We start from the raw sequence: 22,786 nt of genomic DNA, 5'->3' as shown, positions 1-22,786 counted from the left end.
ACCTCCCCGCACAGCATACGTCTTACTTAGATGGAGTTTGAATACCTGATTAATGACACGCTGGGTGCAAACCAGCGACCCCTGAACATCACGGATAGACAGTATCAGGACCTGTTGTGTCTCATGTCTTGTCAGCCTGGCAAGCATTGCTCCAGTTTGATCACCCTCTGCATGTAGCCGTTGTCGATATGCTGTGTATATATGTTTCTCGAGTCGGCGCCAGTCATCTAGTACCATCTTACGGCCTTTCCACCAGTCTTCCAATCTTTCCAGATGTGTGAGCAGGTCTTTCTTTATGGTATCAAAGTATCCTTTCTGTTTCTGAATATCTCTTTCTTGTTGTTGAACCCCGTATGTTGTTTTTTAGCATACCCCTCGGAGTACCACTTTCGTTGCCTCCCAATCTAGTGCTCTGGTGCTCACATTGCCCCAGTTCTCTGTAAAATAGTGCATGAGAGTCTCTTGAACCGTAGCTTCAAATGAGAGGTCCGTAATGCCTCCACTCTCAATCTCCACAGTGGGATTGTGGTGTGTCTATGCTCTACAACAAAGGATAATTAAAACTGGGGAGTGGTCTTAAATATATATCAGGTTATGTATGATATCTCCTGAACCTCCTGCGTCAGTGTGTTGGAGACTAAACATTAGTTTATCTGGCTGTGGGTTCCTGCAGAAGGCGTATAGCAGGAATATATTTTCTCTCCTGCCACACATCGAGCAGGTGAAGACCCTGCATTGTGTCACGCAAGGTTCGAATCCTATTGGGCTTAGTATGGTGTCTAGGAGGGTCTCTGTCAAGTGTCCTTTCGAGAACACAGTTGCAGTTACCCACCAATAGAATGTCTGCGTCAAGTTATTGCGACACAGCTGTGGTCACTGTGGTATAGAAGTCTGGACAGTCTGCTGCACAGAAAGTTGTGTAGCATTATTGATGTTTAGCCAGGTGGACCATCTGCAGTTAATAAATGGCCTCAACTTGGAAGCAAGTAGAGGCCTACATGGAAGAGGGATGGCAGAGGACATTTCATCTTTTCTGGAAGTCATGTAATGACGAGAAATGAAGTCACAGTGACAGGCTTCTTTTTGTCTGAGGATGAACCGGGTGCTTTGAAAGGGACTGGAGTTTTAAAACCATGCATTTCTCAGTTTTACCTGAAATGTATCCTGCGATTTTCTGTCACTTCTCCATATCGTATGGGATTTCTGAATGTGGGACTGATTGGGAAAAACAGATGATCTCAATTAATGTGACTCTGCAGTACATGCTGCACAAACAGGAATGTTGTTTTGGGGATTTTTTTAACCATTTGTGAGAACTGGTGGAGGAGTCCTGAGCACACTGGGGCTACTGCCACTCATTTTGTCAATTGTGTCCTTCTACCACTGATGTCTGTGGCCTGATCTACTGTTGAAGCAAAAACTAGATAATAAGTACACACCTTTAACAGCGGATCCTCAGGGTAGCGAAGCAGAGCAATGAAGGGCTTAATCACAGTGGTGGTCTGGGGTTGGAGACTCATTACTCAATGCAGCGTAAACTAAATCAACGATGAACCTGTGCTCTGTCTTAAACAATAGAAGGTATTTTATTCTACTAACTATCACATTACCAGGCATTCAGTGTCACAGATTTAGGTATCCACACAATTTGTTCAGGTAACCTGACTTCTTTGACTAATGTAAATGCTTGAATTCCAATATCATACTAGGATCCCTGTCTCTGTGTTACAAGCCAAACCCCCCAAAGTGTCTCCTGGCTCGTATGTGGAGCTACACTTGGTGCACTCTGGCACTTGTTCTTCATTGCTATGCCCCTGATGCTAAGAACACAACTGCAATTTCAGTGCAACCAGGAAGATTAGATAACTCCTGTGCCCTTTTAGCTCATGAGTATCTAGTTTTGATAGTTAACAGCCTTACTGTCATTGCTGGTGCAGAGGGTGAATGTTGGTTGTGGTTTGCAGAATCCTCGATTGAATGTGGCCTTGGTGTTAATCCCCGAGGCATCACATAGGCCCACTGCAAAACGACCAGCCCAATGAAAAACTACCTGCCCAAACCGAAACTACAGAGTCCAGTCACTGTAAATTAGAAGCAGGGTCACTGATGGGTACGTTTCATGGACGTTCGCAGAGTAGGGTAACTGGTTCAACCCACAGGAGTCTGTAGTTCTTCCACCTGATCTTGTTAAAGGGTCTCTTGTCCATATGTAATACAACCTGAAACTGGCCTCAAGCCTAGCAAGAGATACAGCAGGAGGCATAGTGGTGGCGGAAAGATGGTACAATTTAGTTCACCACAGCTCTGGATGTTACAGTTTATTCTCCCATGACAGTGCCAAACTTAGTGAAGAACTAAGGTTAGGCTGTGGTAGATTTTTAGATTTCTTGTAAGGCAACATGTTTATTAACAGCTGTCTGGAATAAGATGAGGACAGAAACAAAACACACTTTTCAACTGGACAGGTTTCAGATAGGAGGACAGAATCACAACACATTTAAATTCTGAGAGGGTTCCAACATGACAAGAATCTGGGTACCGCAAATCAAGGTTTTGTAATTATCAGGATATGAAGGTTGACAGAAGGCAGGTTATGTGTTTGGAAAGAGTCTTTGGGACAAAATATAGGGCTTTTTCCAATGCAGTAAAAAACTGTGAATGAGATCCTCTAGAAAACTATTCCAATTGTTGAGTTTGCAGAGGACAAATGAGAATATCAGTGTCTTGGCTCAGTGGAAGGGGGTAAACGGCCACATTTTTTAAAAAGTCAGTAAGTCAGATCTAGATGATCTAGTTGGTTTGGTTATGAATGTTTCCATGTTCATAGAAGTGTTAAAGTGTACGCTGAGGATTTGGGCCTAGGGTGTAGGAAGGTGGATGTCTCGACCAAAGTGGATACGGTAAGGGAGTGGAGCAGATGCTGTAGTAATGGGAAATTGAATTATTTCCATTTTGGAAGAGTTTAGCGCAAGTCATCTGATAGCCATCCAATGACAGATGGCTGTGAGGCAGGTAGAGATCTTTGTATGCATGTGGGGAAGAAATACAGGGTCCAATACTAAGCCTTCAGGGAAACCAACTTCTGGAGGTGAGAGTGTGGAGAGTGAGGATCACCAACAGACGAGAAATAACAATCAGAAAAATAGGATGAAAAGCAGTTTAATAACACGACTGAATTGTGTAAGCAGTAGAGTGGTGTGATCTACAGTGTCAAATTTGGCAAAATGATGGAGAAGTATGAGAACAAAGACATGTAGATTGTGATGGGCAAGTGCAGGATACATAGGAGAGTGACATTTCTACTGAATGCACAGCATAAAAACCAGACTGAAGAAGATAAAGTTGACAATAAGTTGTGAGGCACTGTTGTATTTAAACATCAATTATTCAAGATATGCAGAGAAAAGGGGAATCGAGAAACAGGGCAGTGGTTAGACAGAATTGAAGGGCTGCACCATTTTTTTGTATGGAAAGGACTACTGCAGAGTAAGGTAGGTAGATGTCTGTGTTAAGAAAATATCAGGTAAGGTAGGACATAGAGAATGGGGTTTGTAGATTTGGGACTGAAGGGGTCAGATGTTGTGAAACAATTAAGTGACAGCTTTGGGTGCGGGTTTTAATTCTGTAGGACGCATATGCAAGAAAGCTTGATGGGTATACTGGAAAAGCTAACATAGCGTGCTTAAGATGATTGTTATTGGGTTACTTCTATTGCAAGAGACCTTGAAAAAGAAGATGGGTGAATGGAGTTGTTCAAATCATATACAATGGGGTCCACCGTTGGGCTGTAACAGCAAGTGTTGGAGATGCAGTTGAAATAGTCACGGCTCAAGAGGGCACATCCAAGGTCTATGCGTTTGCCTGAGGGTCAAAGATAAATATCATGTTCTGCATGAAAGACTCAATTTGTTCAGGACCTCGCTCTGCAGAAGGAACCATACACCAGGCCTTCACAACCATTGTGTCCAATATGGTACACAAAATATTTTTGGGTGAATCTATGCCAACCTTTGAAAACTGTAGAAAATGGACCTAGTATTTGGTCATGCAAACTGCCTTTTATCCAGTTATGCCTTTTAATTTATGAACAGGTATATCTCACTAGCAAACAACAGAGGCGTGGTCCAAGTGTCAAACCCCCACGCCAAATATTTTCCTTCCCATGCAATCTTGCAGTTTGTACTCCCTCTCAGGGAGCACACTTATGAAGGGATTAGGAGATTCTTGGCCAACAATGAATGGACCACAATGCTTAAGTTGAGGGGAGGTCAAGGGGGTGTTAATAAATCTCGGGTCGAGCCTGTGTTCTCAGCATTTTGCCTGTTGACTACAGGTGAAAATTGAGTCCCCTCCCAAATTGTTTGATGGATCCATATTCGCCTCAGTGAATGCGAGGAAAGGGGAGGGGACTGCTGCATGCTCAGCTGGTGATAAAATGTCAGTAAAAAGTCTTGCTTTTACCATTGCTGAGGAAAACTGCGCGTCCAACGCTTCTGTTGGCTTTGATGTAGTGCAAGTGCTACAGCTATTTTGAAGATCCATGAAAAGCACCAATGGGACCACAGATCAGTGTTTCTATTGTGCTAGTCCCCCCTCTGGGTATTAATCAGGCAAGCACATGGTCTGACCCCGAGGCACACACCTGCTCAAAGAAAGGAGACTTATGAGAAGTAGCCACATTCTTAGACAAAGCCTCAGAAAAAAAAGCTGAAGCCCTCGTTTTAGTAGTTTTCAAAATAATGTCAGTTTAGACTGACATTATGGGATGGGGAGGGCCAGGTTCAGGATGCAGGGAAAGCAACAAGTGAATGAATGCCTTGGTGGCCTCCCCTCCACTGAGCATGTTGATCGGGAACAAAGCAAATAAAAGGTAGGACGGTATAAAGAAAGAAACTAAACATAATGGTGGATGCTGCAAAGAGTTGCGCTGATTCGGTAGAAAACCTCATCTTGAAAATAAAAACGAAAATAACCTTCTTTGCAGAAAGAGGAAAGTACTCTAAAGTAAACAACAAAAAAGGAATATGGATGAGGTCCAGATGTTGATGGCCCCCAAAAGTATTGTTCTTCTATTAACGCAGGAGAAATGCTTGAGCACAAAACATATGTGAGCAGATAAACATTACTGTCTGTCATTGCACATAATCGGAACTTGTCGACAGAAGAACCAATTTACATTAGTAAAGGGTTTCTGAACCCAGTCCCACTTAAAAGCAGTAAAAATGTTATCTGAAAGGCTATCTGAGAGTTCCAGTATCACTCTACTGAAGAAACGGCAATCACAACTATTGAGTTATCTCGAATAAGCAACTCACCAGATGGGTTGGAAGTTGGCTGACAGCATGCACACACTGTAATGCAGCAATCCGGACGGCCTGCAAAAAGACAAATCACCGCGCTAGCATTAAAATCTATCTTATTTTACATTCATTCAGTATTCTTTTAATTAATACCCTGAATTTGCCATGGCCAGCTCAAAGCACTCTTAACACCAAAGCAGAATCGCTCAGTCGATTCAGAGATAAGGTGATTGGGATGGTCTGGAAATGATGTGAGAATGATCCTTTCTACAAAAGGTACGAGGGCAGTTTCCTGTTTTCAGTGTCTTTGTGTTGTGAATTACGATGATTTTTTTGGGTATTTTCAGAGCTTGCAAAAATAAGTGGCAATGAGTGTTTACTTTTTTGTGCAGTAAAACAACCACACAGACAGATGTTTTTTTAGGGGAAACATCGTTTACCACGCATCCATTTCAACGTGGTACTATTACATCGTGGTTTTCACTACGCAAGTCGTTACATCGACTTGCACTGGAGGGCGCTGTAGACTAAGGAATAGTGTAAATTACTGTTTCCAACACCTTCCCTACTGTATGTAGACTGGAGTTGGAATAGTAATACACACTATTCCGAAGTCCAGCACCCCTCCAGCGCAAGTCGATGTCATGACTTGCGTAGTGAAAACCGCGATCTAACAGACCGCGTTGAAATGCCCGTCGATGTATCGTCATACATCCTTTTTTTAGCGCTTCCACAGAATACTTTTAATTTCTTTCCTTAACTGGTCATAAGTATTGTCAATGCCCTCTTTCTTTTCTGCTCCTTACTCATAACTAGGGCTTTCGGTTTTATGGCATTTTTTTTTTGCCATTTCCATATTTATTTTTTGCTAATTTTATCTGTATCCATATTTATTTTGGGTTTTGTGGAAAAATTAGGCTGAAATTAGTATTTTTCCACATTTATTTAACTGATAAATATTCACTCATGCTTCAGTGCCTGCCAGGTTTCAGTGCTGTGAACATCCACAGAAGATAAATCAATGCACTTATATGAAAATATGCAAATTTCAGTATCAACCTTGTGCATATCTACTGCTGTTAAAGCCTCTTTACTAAAATTCCTTTCCTTTTTTTAACCCCCTTATCTGTTTCAATCCACACATCTATTGGCCAGGCAGTCTTGGCAAACAGTATTCAAAATTACTCAAAAAGCAACCCAATTTCCGTTTTTATCCACATTTAAAAATAAATACAGACAAGAAAATCAATGTTTTCGGTCTGTATTTATCGGAAAACAGGGAGCCTTACTCATAACTCTTTCCTTTAATTTGCTCTCTCATTTAACTGTCTAATTTCTCTCACCTTCCTGCCGGTCTCATTCACCACCACTTACACTGCTCTTCGCAGCAGGGCAGCCACATCATATGTGATGTGAATGGCAGGAGACATGTTTGCATCACATAAAGGCTTGACTGAAGCAGATAAAATGTTAATTGTAGGCATGTAACACAACCTCTGTTGCTCTTTTCTTCAGCTAATGGCACCGAGCAGAGATGTTCTGCCTAGCACATTGGGTAGACTGTGGGGTCCTCAGTGCTCTATTACTGCGAACCAGTGTCACCTTGCCCTGTGCTTTGTCTCAAGATCCAAGAAGGGAGTGGACTGGTAAGCGTATATTAAGTTCTTAGATCATTTCTACTCTCCTACTCTCTCGTCTTATGGGAGGAGCCTGCTAAGGAATGTTACGCATGCTGCTGGCCGCATGATATTTGGCAATAGCTGAAGAAAAGAGCAACAGAGGTTGTGTTACATTCCTACAATTAACATTTTATCTGCTTCAGTCAAATAAATCCAAAATCAATTTATCAAAATAATCCATTGTTTTATATACATTTAGATACCAAGATCATTTGAATTGGGTAAGTACTTTTTTATTTATTAATTTTTACATTTTTCAGAAATGGAAGGTGCATTTTCTGGACCACCAATGTTATCATATGGAGGAAAAACAGGTATTGCATTCGGGCACTTGTCCGTGACTTAAGAGACTGATCTTCTTTGACTTGAGGTGAGTATGGGGCAAGGTCCAAGGCCACACCAACAGGTCACCTTGGGGGGGCTCTGGGGCAACCGGGTGCAGAGGTGTGTCACGGCGTCGGGTGGCCCATTCACTTTAATGTGAAAGTCCACTTACAAAAAGGCTGCAAGCATGGACTGGGGCACCAGTTTGTGGAAACCTACAGGGGGGCTCGACCCTTGAGATCCTCAGGCATGCAGGGGCATCTTTGGTCCACTTCTCCTCGGTCTGTGGGGCTCAGGTTCAGTGGTATCTTTTGGGATCGGATTCACGGTTGGAGGGGGCCTGCAGAAAGAGGCTGCAGGCGGAAACTGGAAGTCCAGTCTGGAAAAATCCAAGCATACGCTTGGCTCTTGTGAGTCTGGGGACCATGTTGGCACCATCACCTCCCTTGGACTCGGACTCTGGAGCCCGTGTGCACAGATGCTTTGAGGCGTCGGGTTGCAGCGGTCGCAGACTCACTTCTTTATTTTCTGCAGGAGGGTTGAACAGGACAGCTGGGTCACACACAAAGTGGGTCCCGCTGTCCCTGAAGTCCCTCGACATACAGGTCGGTCTTCCTCAGCGTTGGTGTCTTGTCTGGGCACAACAAGCCTTGGCTGCTGCGAGGGGACCAGTGCAGCACGGTCCTGGCTTCCCCACACTTGAACGGAGGAGGGATCTGACCTGTGGGAGCACCATTACCTCTTACTGGGCGGCTGTTGCTTTGGCAGACTCCGTAGGCTGCAGGTCGGTGCACCGGGTCTTGCTTCTTTGGTGCCTGTGGCTGCAGGGGAGTAGATCCTCTACTCCAAGGGAGTCTCTGGAAATTTGCGAAGCACTGGCAGGCCTCCGGGTTTCTTGTGGTCTGCAAAGCGGCAAGACGAATCAGTTATTCCATAACCCAAGCCCCTCGTTGGGAGCTACCAAACTTGTCCCCCTCAGCAGCCTGTTTGTAGGTGGCTCCCCTTCTTTCCACCGGCGTAGCATGAACAGCTAGCAACCTAACCAGCACATCTACAACCGAATTCCCCAGGGCAGGTAACGAATAATTGATGTTGGTACTTTGGACCTTGGCCCCCTACGTGCGCTGAAATAAGTCAGAACTCAGACTTTCAAATCCAAACCTACTGGCTTCCACAAAGCAAGTAGAGAACATACTAGATGAGCTGAGTCATGCTCACAAAATGGTAGGAATAGGAGGAGAAATGAGGTTGTGGGGCACAGGCCTTGGCATCAGTCACAAAGACATATTGGGTGGTTTACCTGTGGCTGAGTCGATGCTAAGATCATGTCTTTGAATTTGAGTCTCATTCTGCATGGAAAAGGGTTAAGTTACTTGGTCCCTATTGTTAGGATACGTACAAGTCTGCATGTCTTGTTCTGTGTCTTTTAGAATTCGTTAGTGGTGCAAAACATTGGTCCATGAGGCTTGGCAACATCAGAGACCTTAAAGCTAAATACTGATCATGCAAATGATTCTTATTTAGATTGAGTGTATACACATTTAATCCATGTGGATATCCTACAAATTTTTTTGGGAGTAACAAAACTTGGTTTTGATCGGCAGAGTAGGCACCATGGCATGGAGATGGGAAATAATGCATGGAAGAATATGTTTTACTAGTTTAAGGAGAAAGAACGCCCCTATGGAGATGGGACTGATCTGAAAGTACACCACAGAAAATCCTTAGATCTTTAGTAAAAAAGCAAACAAACAGAGACCCTGACAAAATCACACAGACGTAATCCCTCACCCACCAAAGGTGGCATGCTTCATCATCTGGGATTCTCCTCTCGGTGGACAAACCTAGTTCCACCAAGGGCTACAACCCCCCTCTCTGAGAAGGAGGAGCTCAGGGATGTTTTGGTATCTACTCTAAAAGGATATTCTAAATCCACCAGATGAGAGAGAATGGGTTTGTGAGAGGGGCGCAGCGCAACAAAAAACGTTTCTTAACGTGCAGGGAGTGATATTAAAGAGATGCTGCTGCTGCTATTAAACGAGTGCTTAGTGAACACAAACAATAAAAGTGATACTGAAATACGGAACCACTGGTGCATCCGGTTGCAGTTTAAAGAAAGGTCACATTTTGTCAGTGTCTCTGTTCGTTTGCTTTTTTTACGAAAGACCCAAAGATGTTCTATGGTGTATTTAAGTAAAGAATTGGAGATGCAATCCTGTGCAGGTCTCTAAACTTTTCCCTAGGACCCTCCTCCTAAATCTTTTTTGTGAAACTGATCTGAAAGTGCCAGGTTGCTCTGTAAACCTAGCCTTTCGACAGATCTAGCATTGGTCACAGTTGTTGAATAAGAGGGTTTGGGACACTTATCGGGTCGCAAGAGTGATGAGCAAGTTACTTACCTTCGGTAACGTCTTATCTGACAGAGACTCTATTTAGTTACAGATCCCTTAACTTAGAATTACCCCCAGGCGACAGACTGGATCCTGAATTTTTTTTCATGATCAGTACCCCTGTGTGCTGATAGGTGTGTCGATAGGGCCCGCGTGGCATCAACGGCGCAGTCCGTGCCGGGTGCGACCTATATGCGGTACCTTATAGGTGCCACCCCAGCGCGCTGACGTTAGTTTCTTTTTGCAACTTTCCACGTCAGGAGCACATAACACAAGTTTATATAAGTAATATGGCATTATTTACATGCAAGGAAGGACACGTTTTGGTCCACGGAAAAAATAGATTACAGCATTTATGTTTCCTTTTTATTGAAACAGTAAAAATGACAATGACCTACAACCCGGTCATGAACTAAATGCTTTCTGGCAAGTGTGGATCAGCAACCCTGAACCAAACAGCATTATCAGAGAAAAAGGTCATAGTTTAAGTCATTCTTAGCACACAACAAAGCACTCATCAGTATAGTCTGATTGACCCTGAACTCACTACAGAATGGTAAAACTCATTACATCGTCTTTGTTCACTATGTGATAGCTCAAAGTATTGTGCTGATGTCCTGAAAGCGCTAAGGTTCAATTCTATGTTATGTGTTTGTACTCACTAAAAATGGCAGTAAAATGGTTTATTAAAAACAAATAAATGCCTCCCTTCTTTGGAGGTCTAGATCCTTACCATGGAGGGGCTTGAGGTGAGGGTAAGGAGTTTGTTGATGAGCGTTTCCATGTGCAGGCTCATTATCGGAGTGGCGTCTAGCATGAGGGGTTCTAAACAAGTCAGAGTAGACAACTGAACGACTCGATCAGGGCAAGATAATGCCTCCAGCAGCAAAGAGAACAGCTGAAACAAGACAGAAGGATGAGGCAGTGGAATAAAGTGTCTAAAACATTGTGCAAAATGAGAGCTATCACCACCAAGGTTGGACTACTTGAAATGATGTTTCTGTCATGTAATGATCTGCTCAACTTACACTTCACTAAAGTCTTAGATGGCAACAGTAGTGAACTCACATACAGCCTTGCCAGGAAGGAAGCGGCAGATACATGCAATGTTTAACAAGTCCACACAATCGTTCTTCTGCTCCCTACAGGAAACCTTTCGATTAGTGCACACCCAAACCCTTTTAATAAAAATAAAACAGGCATCACAACTGTAACAAAACTGGTACTGCTATTCGCTGTCTTGTGAACAGAGGCAATGATTAAACCAGCATGATGTATGAAGTAATGTGTGACACAGTTGAGCAAAATCATGCTTACTGCTGGGCAATGTGAGAATATTGGACTGATATCGTGTACGTGGAGAAGTGTGGCTCAATGATTAGAGCGGCAGACCCTGATGCAGAGGTCTAGCCCGGGACCAGGGTTCAATTCCCCGCCTCGGCGGGTCTTGGGCTCAAAAATTCCACGGACCTGATAATTCTCGCCTCGGTGCCTATTCCAATCATGGAGTCCCACTCTGCAACTCTGGGCAATAGCTTACTTAATCTCCACAATGGCCCCTACAACGCTAAGGATGCCTGGCCTCCACCTTGGGGGTTCCCAGGATTGGATGCCTCACAGGGAAAGCCAGGATGGGTTCCACAGCGGTATTCGTACAAGCGCCTTGAGACCCTTGCGGGTGAGTAGTGCGCTATACAAGTATCAATTTACTTTACTTTACTTCAAGGCTTGACACTTGTACTCTAGCCTCAAGCACCAAATTCACAGCCTACATTCTGACCAAGATTTCTACCAGCAAGTGTCAAACATTCTAGACAGATCATACCCAGACAAATGCACAGACACCATTACCACAGACCACCTTTTTAACAGGAATCTATACAGATTACTCACTTGCCCATTAATAACATTGAATAACAAATCTGTACAACCATAAGCACCCATTAATAGGATGTGCACATGTTCTCACCGATGGCAGCTCTGTCATTAGGACCTGCTTTGGCAGCGAATTCAAGACTTGTGATAGTGCCTTCAGATAGTTTGACTTGTTATCTATTTTTTAGTAAGACAAAAGTACAACAAAAATACAATTAAGAGGCACAGGAAACACCAAGAGGGCAAACCACATTTTCTTACAGTAGATGTTGCAACATAACAATAATAAAACCTTTATTTCTTTTATCTATGTTTGTTTTTTGAAGTCTGGCTACCTTATACTAAATGTCAGTTCATAGTCTCATTCATAGTCTCAAAAGTCGAAGAATCACATCTGCCACTACCTACAGATACAGTGATTCTCTGGTATTATATGGGCATATAACTTGCTCATCATATTTTTTTTAATGTATTCATATTTGACGATACTTCTTAGGTGTGATTACCAAATGTTAACGCAGCATTTATAAGAAAATATTTTGCTGAAAAAGTGGACAGGAAACATCGGATTGTAAAAGAAAAAATATAAAATATGAAATATCATTTCAACATACAGTATACATGCTTCTGCTAGACTATAGTGACAAAACAGGCATATGTTCACTTCTTGATAATGTTAAACTTTAACAGTCTGGATTGTTAATACATTTTCTAATCCAAAAACATCCAGAGGCAATGAGTAGGGCTTTAAAGTCACCCATGCAATCTCCATGCATGAATAAAGACAACCGACAGACACTGGGACAGCATATCCTCCATATAAACAAGAGCACATGTGGGTGTCACAATGAGTTCTAACAGATGGGGGAACCAAGGGAGCCTTGCAAAGCTATGGGTTATGAGAATAAGTCCTGCTGCGTAGCTTACGTTTTGAATCACTCTAAGCAAAAGAGGGAAGGGAGGTAATTTGTAATAAAGCAGGAACGTACAGTCACTCCTGAAAGCTTCCTCAATGATCCATTCTGTAAAAAAAAAAAACACTGAACATAAAAAGGGACACCGCTAGCCACAAACCAGTCTCAGGTGTCGTTGAAGAGATCTCATCTGGAGAGGGTCCTGGGGAAAGAGTCTCAGATGTCCTTAACGAGATCTCTCTTGGGGACTGGCTCTTGGCATCTGGAAAATGCATGAAGCCAGAAGACCTAAAAGTTTCAGGACACACCATGCTTTCTAATGAGAGTTTTGCCGGAATTACAGAATCAGCTGTCACATGCTGGCTCTTTCCTGTGCAGGGAAAAGCAGTTCCTCTGATTGTGCCTACGATTGTCTCAATAAAATATAGCTGTTGAGATGCTAATAAAGAAGACTTTTCTTTGTTGGTGAAAAGAAACACAAGACAAGCAAAATGGTGCCCTGTAACATCTAGATGCCTGGCTTCTTCATACGGGATCTCACTTTCATCAGTCAGTGGCCCTTGAACAGGCTTATTTAGATGCACTGTCTGAGTAGGTAAGTCACCACTACCATCCTGAAAGTCATCCGCTGAAAACTCACTGAGTATCCCGCTCCAAAACGTTTCACCCATAAAAGACGGCTGTAATAAAAGTACTCCAAGACCTAAGGCAAAGATTCTTCTTCAGTTTTGTAAAAGAACTAAAAACACAGTTTCTTATATTATATTTGGGCAAATATGTGTTTGTGATAGTCTTTATCCCCTTCTTCAATATGGTGTTATTGCCACTTTATTTACCCCATCAACACCCATCCATTTCCTCCCTTGGTCACTACCTTCCTTTCCTCTTTATTGCCCCTCACTTTCCATTTCTCCTCCCCTTTTCACCAACCTTACCCCCCCCCATGTCCTATTTCCTTCTTCTTTCAACTTTCCATTGTTTTAATGGTTCCTAATTGTTTTAATCAATTCACTGTAAACAGAGAACCCAATCTCTCCAGGTTCTCAGTAAAGCTGGTTTACGTCTTTCTGGTTGAGTTGAGCTTCATAAAAATACAAAATAAATAAAAGTCTAGACCAGGGAGCTGGAAAATACCCACAAATATTCACAAGAACCAAATAAAATCCAAAACTTTGTAAATAATTTCATAATGCAGCCTTACGCAAAACGTGGACTTTGGAAACAAAGTATGAACCATCAAACAAGCAGAAAGTACTTTAGAGGTTATTTCTGTGGCTTTCCTAAAGCACAAATTATTCATGTTGCACACCAGAGGTGTGCAGGAGAATGCACAGTAATAGAGAAGTGGGAAATGCAAGCAAAAAAAGGACTTGTGGGCTGCAGCCAGTACAAATCTTTACGAGCAGAGGCAATAAACCACTTTTGTCACATCATCAAGCAGACAAAAGCTGCACACTGAATAAGGAAATGCTTATCTCGGATGATGAGGGTTTGGTTAGGTATCCTGTTAAACTACCACGTGTGCATGAAGGGAAGGTTCATGTTTTTAGTCAGACATCGCCCACCAAAGAGTTTCTAGAACTAAATGAATATTTAGAACTTAAACACTGTGGTTAATAGGCTAAAGCATCATCGTAACACTTAAAGGCTCGTCTCAATGTTTCTTCCATTAAGAAGAGAGGGAAGTCGAGGCAGACGTCTAAAGGGCATTTTACCTTATACAAACGTAACATTATTAGTTTGAGTCCAACATTGACAGTCCCTGCTTCTACTACCACACACCATTTTTGCCATGGATCACTAGTGCATATAGAGACATAGAGGCTACTATTACACATGTGAGAATGCCATCTCAACGTGGCTGACACTGGGGTTTGCTTTGTGGAATACTGACCTTTGCATATTCCCCCTACTGAATAAAAGGCTGTGAGCAAAAATGCCTTTCTAATCTATTTTTTTTTGTTGATTATCAACTTTTATTGCTTTTTAGAAAACAAAGGGAAGATTAGCAGCAACAGCACAGTACACAGGTTCGCATACATGACATTGTGAGGGTATCGGTAGTAAAGTTATACAGTATGCCCAGCGATCAAGCACTTTACATAGCAAAAGCAAGCAGTCTGCCGAAAGCAAGAAGCCATCCCCATGGACCCCACTAACCCAGTTGGTCCGTCCATATACCCCATACTTTCTGGTACTTGGCAGGGCAGCCTCTGGCTTCAAATAAGGGTTTCTCTTGAGCGGCGTACCAGTCCACACCTCGGCGCCATTTAGCTCTTGTGTGGGGGGGGGGGGGAGGTTGCGTCCAGGCCATGGCAATATCACATTTGGCCACCATGATGGCCGTCCCCAGGAATAATTTGTCTGCTTGGGACCCGTCTAGACCACCCATAATGCCCAGGAGGAGGTGCATAGGTCCGTGAGGTACATGCCAGCCCTGGATGTGTGCGAGTTCGGATTCTATCTTATCCCAGTATTTTATGAGGCGGGGCAAGACCAGACCATATGGTAGAAGTCTGCTGGCTGGTGCCTGCAGCGTGTGCATTCGGACGAGGTACGCAGCCCTGCTCTACGTAGTCGCTCCGGGGTAAGGTATGCAGTGTGGAGGTAGTAGATCTGAATGAGTCGGAGTCTGGCAGAAGCAGTGACGAATTTGGGGGCCATAAGGGTATTTCGCCAGTCCTCATCCTCAAGGGGGCCCAACCTACCCTCCCAGCGAAGTTTAAGCAAGTCCAGTGAGGTGGGGCCATTGTTCGGGAGGGTACGGTATATGCATGATATACCTCCCTTCCCAAGATTTCCCATCATGACCTGCCCCTCCGTCGGGCTGAAATCGGGATGTGTGGTGCCCATCGAGATGTGTGAGTTCAGGGCATGGCACATCTGCAATTATCTGTAACATTGTGAGGCGTGTAGGGTTCAACGGTTCTGTAGATCCTGAAAAGTTCTTATATGGTCTCCCACCCACACGTTGCCCAGTTGGGCGATGCCAGTGGAGTCCTTATATTTAAACCCTCGTAACGCTGCCACCGCAGTGAGCCACACACCCTGCCACAGTGGCGTTTGTTGGGTCAGTTTGGATTCCCATTGTGTGTGACGCATGGCCGAACGTCAGGCCAGAATGACTGTTCGAGTCACTGTTGGGAGTGTTTTAGGAATGGGGGATCCGTACATGAGGGCCTGGATTCAAGGGAAGTCCATGTCTCGAAGTTCAGTTTTGTAAGCTGGATCGGACCATCCTCCGGTGAACCAGTCGTGAAGGACAAGCAACCGTGTGGCCAGATAGTATAGGTCCGTCATGCCCATGCCGGCGTCGAAGGAGGGAATGCGGCATCGGTCAAGAGCAATATGTGGTCTCCCACAGGAACCGTGTAGTCATGGCGTTGATCTCCCGAAACCAGCTTCGGGGGTAGTGAAAGGGAGTATTTTGAATAATAAACAGGAACCGAGGGAGGATTATCATATTAAATAATGCCACCCTTCCGAGTGGATTAAGTGGCAGGGATTGCCAACGACTGAGGTCCTCCCTAGCCTTTTTAATAGGTGGAGTAATATTCAGAGCCCATTCTAGTTCCTAATCTATTTTTATATAACCTAAATTCCACTTACCTTCCGCTGCCGAATGAAACCCTTGAACTATTTTTGGCACATTTTCTGTGAAGAATCGCTGCCGGAACATGATTCGTACACTGGCATGACACGATTTGTTAAGTACATCAGTAGAGTCCGACAAGAGAATGGAGAAGTTGTCTGCAGCCGAAGAGCCAAGCTCTGCATCTGCTAATAAATGTATGAGCTGTAGAAATTGAAATGAGAAAAAAAAACACAAATCACCTTAAAATAACCAATGAATAACTCCTCCTTGAGGCACAGCCTATGAAAATGTATAAGCGTTAACTAATTGGAAAAAACAACTAACGCTTTCCATGGCGCTAAGAGATAAAACATCACAACTCTTCCTATCATCTTTCACCTAGCCAATGGAAAGATTATCAAAATGGTCCAGAGGTTGTTCAAATGCAAAACTGAAGCAATATAACCTATGAAAATATGGGCATATTAATTATTGGCCAGTGCCGCACAGAATATGCGCTAATAATAATACTGCATTACACTTAACAACTGAATTTCGCACTAATAACAGATGCAATCTTGCTCAAGTACATCTTTATTTATTTACTGCAACCTGCTACAAACAGCTAGTCCATGATAAAGATACAACAGGCCTACTGCCTTGTCAATCAGTGAAATCTTAATTGTTTCGTCTAGCTGTATTTGGTCGACGCGTTTCCGAACCCTATTAGCATTTGAGGGTTAAAAACGTAATTGTCACTCTCCCACGCTTTGACAGGCAACGCCACAGCGTGTTAACCCATTGTACCTGGCTTTGTGTTTCGAGTCACGAACAACGCGTACATTGCAAGAATTAGGTCATCGTCAATACGGCTGTTCTTGTAGAAGAATCAAGGCAAGTCTCTGCACCACTTATAATAAGGCACGCTTTTTCAGGCACGTTTTGTTCACAAACTCTGTGACCAAATCTCTTTAATACAAGTTATTTTGTGGCAATGTTCATGAGAGTGCACCCTAAAACATGGCCATTCTATATTAATCATTTCAGATAAGCACATTGAATAGTGCGACACAATCCGATTTTGAACACCAAACAGCCCTTGCACTGACCTCTTTCGTACGAAAGGTAAGAATAGATTTAGCAGTAGAACATTCAGAAGTAAGAAAATATATGTCTAAATTCATACTTACATCCTTGCAATATTCTAATACATTTTAGAGTTCGACCGAGTCCAGGTCCTGATGAGAACCCTCAAATGCTAATAGGGTTCGGAAACGTGTCGACCAAATACAGCTAGACGAAACAATTACGATTTCACTGATTGAAACAGTGTGCAAACAAGGCAGTAGGCCTGTTGTATCTTTATCATCGACTAGCTGTTTGTTGCAGATTGCAGTAATGTAAATCACAAATAAGTTTACACCGTTACGGTTTCTTTTCCAACTTGAGGACTGGTCATTTTTTGTTGTTAATGTTTTTGTCATGTATTTGTCAAATGTCAATTATATTGTATTCATTATTTGATGTATTGTTGAAAGATATGTATGTCCTTTTCCTATGGCATGAATTTAATGTCTTTTATGTACGCTATACAAACTAACAGTGAAAGTAAAAGGTGAAATAAAAACACCAAGCCCTGTTTATGTGTCAAAAGGGGTTTGTCCTAAGAAACTCAATTTAATAACACGTCCAATCCTTTTCTTGTTACTAGACGTATCGGTGGCCTAGCTTGGACGTGAATATAGGCCAACCCCCTATTTATATAAAAAATTGTTGAGCGGGCGGATGTCCGTGTGGGTATTCTTAAAATACTAAGTGAAGGGGTTACAATTTAATTTACCATTTCGCTACACATAGCTTAACCTAATAGAGGTCATGTCTGAGAAGGACACACTCTCTTACACCGAGGATCACATCCAAAGACTTATTTCTGCACCATCCCTGTTCCCAACTTTAAATTTAAGTTCAACGGCAAAAACACAAAATGAGTCTGAAAAATTAATTAGACTACAAAAAAAGCACAACAGAACTGAACTGCATGGATATTTCCTCTTGCAAAACTTGAAGGCTGGCACTATCCCATGGGGACTTCAGATAAAGAATGTCCCTGTGATCTTTACTGAAGACCCAGAATATAAAAGGGCTTCTGCTTCATCGAGTCTAAGTGCAGTAGAGATCTTATTGTGCACTCTATTGAAACCGCCCAAAGACTTTGTCGCACACAAGCAGATGAAATCGAACAATTCATTCAGTCGATTTAAGACATTCATACAGCCACTGAGGCCAAAATCTTATTAAAAAAATTGATAAAGAGATTGCCACATTCAAAGATAATACAATCAATTTTAAGAACTCTAGGTTTGAACGGGACATAAAATCCTTTAAGCTTGAAATTATGTATCCATACTTGAGAGAAGACTTCTATACGAGAGAAGACTCCCGCACGTTTCTATCTGAAAACCAGGGCAGATCAAGGCGTAAATTTCTCACTTTCTCTGAGACATCGTCATCGGATTCCAGCGGTGACCTGGACGCAGGAGAGGGACCATCCCGCTCTAACCAACAGCGAAAAAATAATAATTATTTTTTAGGGGGCGGCCAACAAGAGCGTTACAAACCCCAACCATGGGAAATGCGCACCAGGTGCCAACATTACAAACCGTGAAAAAAACATCAATCAATCCCAAAAGACATTAACACCCGAACAAGAAGCAGTATTGGAGCTCGGCTTAAAATTCCTTCCCAGTTGTAAACAGGATCTGGTACATCTCCAAATGGAAGCCATCGAATTGTTTAGAAAGAGTAGACTACAAAGACAACGACGAGTCAACCATGATGGAAGTATCTGGGCTTCGGAATAAATCAACTTTTTGCCCTCCATCTTATACTGTTCCCAAAAACATTGTCACATTCGAGCAAACCGTTCTTTCCTCTCTCAACCAACTTAATACCAAAAAAGTGTTTGTCAAAAGTAATATGTCAGCTTCCCAAATGTTAGCCATCAAAGAACTCCAGGAGGATAAAGAGATGGTGATCAAACTGTCCAATAAAGGCAGGGCAACGGTGGTTTGGGCAAGAGAATCATATTTGGAAGAAGGGAGAAAACACGTTCACAACCAAACATGGTACAGAAAAATTCAATCTGACCCCGTCAAACAGATCCAGAACGAAATCAAAAACATTGCGGATGATGGGCTGGAGCTGGGCATTTTAGGTCCCAAAGAACACGAGTACCTCACAAAGAAACATCCTAGGACACCTGTGATTTACTTCCCTCCAAAGGTTCACAAAAACGCAACTGCCCCCCCGGGCCGCCCCATAGTTTCTGGGTGAGACTCTGCTGGAACCCATTTCTAAATATGTAGATGTATTACTGAAATAATTTTTGCAAAATGTCACATCATACCCGAGGGATTCAACCGACTTTATTAACAAAGTTGAGGGTTTTCACTTCAACCCGGATCAGCACAGATTAGTTACCCTGGATGTCGTGTCTTTATACACGCAAATTCCCCAGGATGACACGTTGGATGTTTTGGAATCATATTTAGAAGGCAGAGAACGCCCCCACCGTGTCCCCACGTATCCTTTGTCTCATTGGCCCTCAAAAGTAACTACTTCAAGTTTGAATCTGACTTTTTCATTCAAGCGAAAGGTACCGCCATGGGATGTCCATTCGCACCGGAGATGGCGGTCCTCTACATGGCTAGGTACGAAGTGCGACACATCTACAATAACAGCCCCTTCGGCCATTGTGTGGCACAATGGTATCAATACATAGATGATGTCTGGTGCATCTAGACCGGCACAGAGGATGAACTCACGAGAATTCATGTGTGGTTGAATGAACGCAACCTGGACATACAATTCAGCCTGAACCACAGCACCACCAGTCTCACATTTTTAGACGTGGAAGTACGGCCTACGGAATCTGGATTGATCACAACATTATACACAAAACCTACGAATAAGAATACGGCTCTAAATTTCAAAAGTCACCACCCGAAAAGCCTCAAAGAAAATTTGCCATATGTATTATTTGGTCTTTGTTAGGTTGATCTCCAAACCCCTCATGTTACAAAAGTTTGTGAAACCATCAAGGATGCGCTGAATACCCGTTGGCGATTTTGACAGTAAGAGGGTATCATCCGCGAACATCAATGCGGGTAACTTCCCTGAGACTGACTTGTGGGCATCATTATCCTGGATGTTTTTAAGGTGGTTGATGAGCCCATTGATGAAAAGACAGAATAAAGTAGGGGCAAGAACGCATCCCTGGCGTACCCCCTTTTTGACAGGGAATAGTGAGGAAAGTTCCCCGTGTTTTCCACACCTAACTTGTGCATAGTTTTCTGAGTGGAGCCTTACTATCACATTAAGGAGATAGGGTGGAATCCCAAGATCACTGAGGACTTTCCAGAGTTTCACCCTGGGTACAAAGTCGAAGGGCGACTTCAGATCGGCAAATATTAAGTAGAGGCTGCCACCCCCTCTGGTCACCATTTTCCAGAATAGTAGCTGTAGTCTGAATATCTGGTCTACGGGTGACATATTTGTTCTGAAGCCGGCCCGGAAGGGACTTAGAATCTCCTCCTCCTCCATCCAACCCTGTAGACGGTCCAGAAGACCCGACCCATCAGTTTTTGAGTGATGTCAATTAGACTGATGGGTCTATAATTTGAGGGTAGAAGAGGGCACCCTTTTTTAAATATGGGAACTATCTCTGCCCCACGCCAGGTATCTGGGGGATCCATGCCCTTCAGGATTGCATTAAAAAGGGCGCACAGATATGATGCCCAGATTATGGGTTCCTCCCGGAAAAGGTCCCCCGGAAGTTTGTCTAAACCTGGCGCTTTACTGTGATGCAGCTTGTCGATAGCATTTCCAACTTCAGCTATAGTGATCTCCCATCCCCCCTCCTGATGGAACTCCAGGGATAAACTGGGTGAGCTAGGGTTATCACTGCTGCCCTCCTCAGTGTTGTACAGAGACCCGTAATGTGACTCCCAAGCCTCGGGCGCTATATTGGGCTCGAAGGCCGAACTCCCTTCTCTATCGCCGGAGCTCACTATAGCCCAGAAGGTTTTCAGATCTTTATCACTCAGGGCTAGCCGGAGGGCATCCCACCTATCTTCTTCCCAGTTTTTCTTGTCCTGCTGGACGGTCCCTTAATACCTGGCCCTGACGAGTTTGATTTGTGGCCTGTCTTTCGCCTTCACCGCATCTAGTAGGTCCCGTTTGGCTTTACGACACTTATCATTGAACCAGGAGCATGTGGGACATTTGTATTCTCTCAACTGCGACACCGGATAGAATACGCCAGTCAATTTTGTAATTAGCTCTGAATGGATTTTACCTGCCTTGTCAAGATCCTGTGTAGGAATTTCCTGTACTACCCCCCACATTTTGGTTATCATTGGCATCGCTAGCTGGTAGACTTTCGCCAACTTTGTGGGAGAGTGTTGAAAGTGGGTCCATCTTACTTTCCTTCTGTTGTTGGACAACGTTAGTGCACTAGGCTCGATTGTAGGAAGGGATGAAGAATTAGACAAGCCGAGCTCCCCTGTTTTTAAGATCACTATCAGGGCATTGTGGTCACTGTCCTGTCTTTGCTGGACATAGAAGTCAAAGACCTTTTCCCAGAGTCTCGTTTCCACTAGGATGTAGTCAAGTAAAGAGGCCTGCCCTAGTCTGTTAAATGTGAGCTGGACCGGGTGGTCTGATTTAGTCCTCCCATTACATGCCCTCAGTGAAAGAGCCAGAGTAAATGAGTGGAGCTGCAAAGCCAGGGGTGACCATACCTTTATCGGATTGATCTGCGGGTCAGGGATCGACCAAAACAGATCTTCTTCCGAGGGCGCCAAGTGATTAGGATCAGTGAGGGGCTCGAATTGACAGTTGAAGTCACCCCCAACGATCAGCCACGTCGCTGGATCCAAAGTTGGTATAAAGCGCGCCAAATGGTCTATGACAACGGATTCTTGTCTATTTCTCATGGGTCTAGAGTAGACATTGATTAGGGCAAATTTTATCTTTGTGGGAAACGCCAGTAGGACAAACTGAATATCATTTGTGGGTGATGTCATCTGCTCGGCTCTAAAGCCAAGGTGTGTGCCTACCCAAATAGCTAGGCCGCCAGAGGGCCTCCCTCTCCCCCCCCATAGTTGCCAAGATGTTAAAAGTCGCAAAGCCAACCCGCTGGAAAGCTTCCCTCGCCCAGGTCTCTCGAAATATACAAATGTCCTGTTCATCCACAAAGTGCCCCCATTCTGGGCAGGGCAGTTTCTAAGTCCTGCCAGGTTCCAGGATAGGATCCGCGATCCACCGCCCTGTGCTCTTATTCCTCTCAGTGCCTCAGGAGCAGTGGCATGGGAAGAAGGAGGATCACCTGGGATGGCCCCACAATAACTGTCGAATGCACCTCCTGATCCATCCTCCCTGTTTGTGCCACCTGGTGGGGTAGGGGATGTGGCATCAGAGACCCTTCTCCGCTGTATCCTAGCTCTGGGTGGGCTAGTCCACTGGGCGGTGACTAGGCTACTACCCCTGGAGGACCGCCTCCTGTTACACCCTTCTTCGCCCTTTTGGTCCCGCCACAACATTACTAGGTTCTCACCTTTGGGTAATCCACCCCCCAGTCAATCTACCACCTCCAGGCTTTTATATCTATTGCTCACCGGGATGTTGAATTGGGGGCACCTCTTGTATGGGCCCCAGCTACCCTCGCTTA

At 43.7% G+C, this 22,786-nt stretch overlaps 1 protein-coding gene across 1 annotated transcript in view; it reads right to left on the bottom strand.

Annotated features, from left to right (window-relative positions):
• MMS19 (MMS19 cytosolic iron-sulfur assembly component) overlaps window positions 1-22,786 on the bottom strand; it is a 498,998-nt gene that overhangs the window by 6,170 nt on the left and 470,042 nt on the right. The window contains exons 26-29 of the mRNA XM_085606380.1: window positions 16,092-16,278; window positions 11,663-11,745; window positions 10,427-10,591; window positions 5,316-5,375 (exon numbers count right to left, since the gene is read on the bottom strand). Of these exons, the coding sequence (XP_085462506.1) occupies window positions 5,316-5,375; window positions 10,427-10,591; window positions 11,663-11,745; window positions 16,092-16,278 (495 nt within the window). The remainder of the gene's footprint in view (window positions 1-5,315; window positions 5,376-10,426; window positions 10,592-11,662; window positions 11,746-16,091; window positions 16,279-22,786) is intronic.

The sequence above is a fragment of the Triturus cristatus genome, chromosome 1_2 (genome assembly GCF_964204655.1).
Source record: "Triturus cristatus chromosome 1_2, aTriCri1.1, whole genome shotgun sequence".
Taxonomy (NCBI): domain Eukaryota; kingdom Metazoa; phylum Chordata; class Amphibia; order Caudata; family Salamandridae; genus Triturus; species Triturus cristatus.
This window is presented reverse-complemented; position numbering and strand designations above follow the sequence as displayed.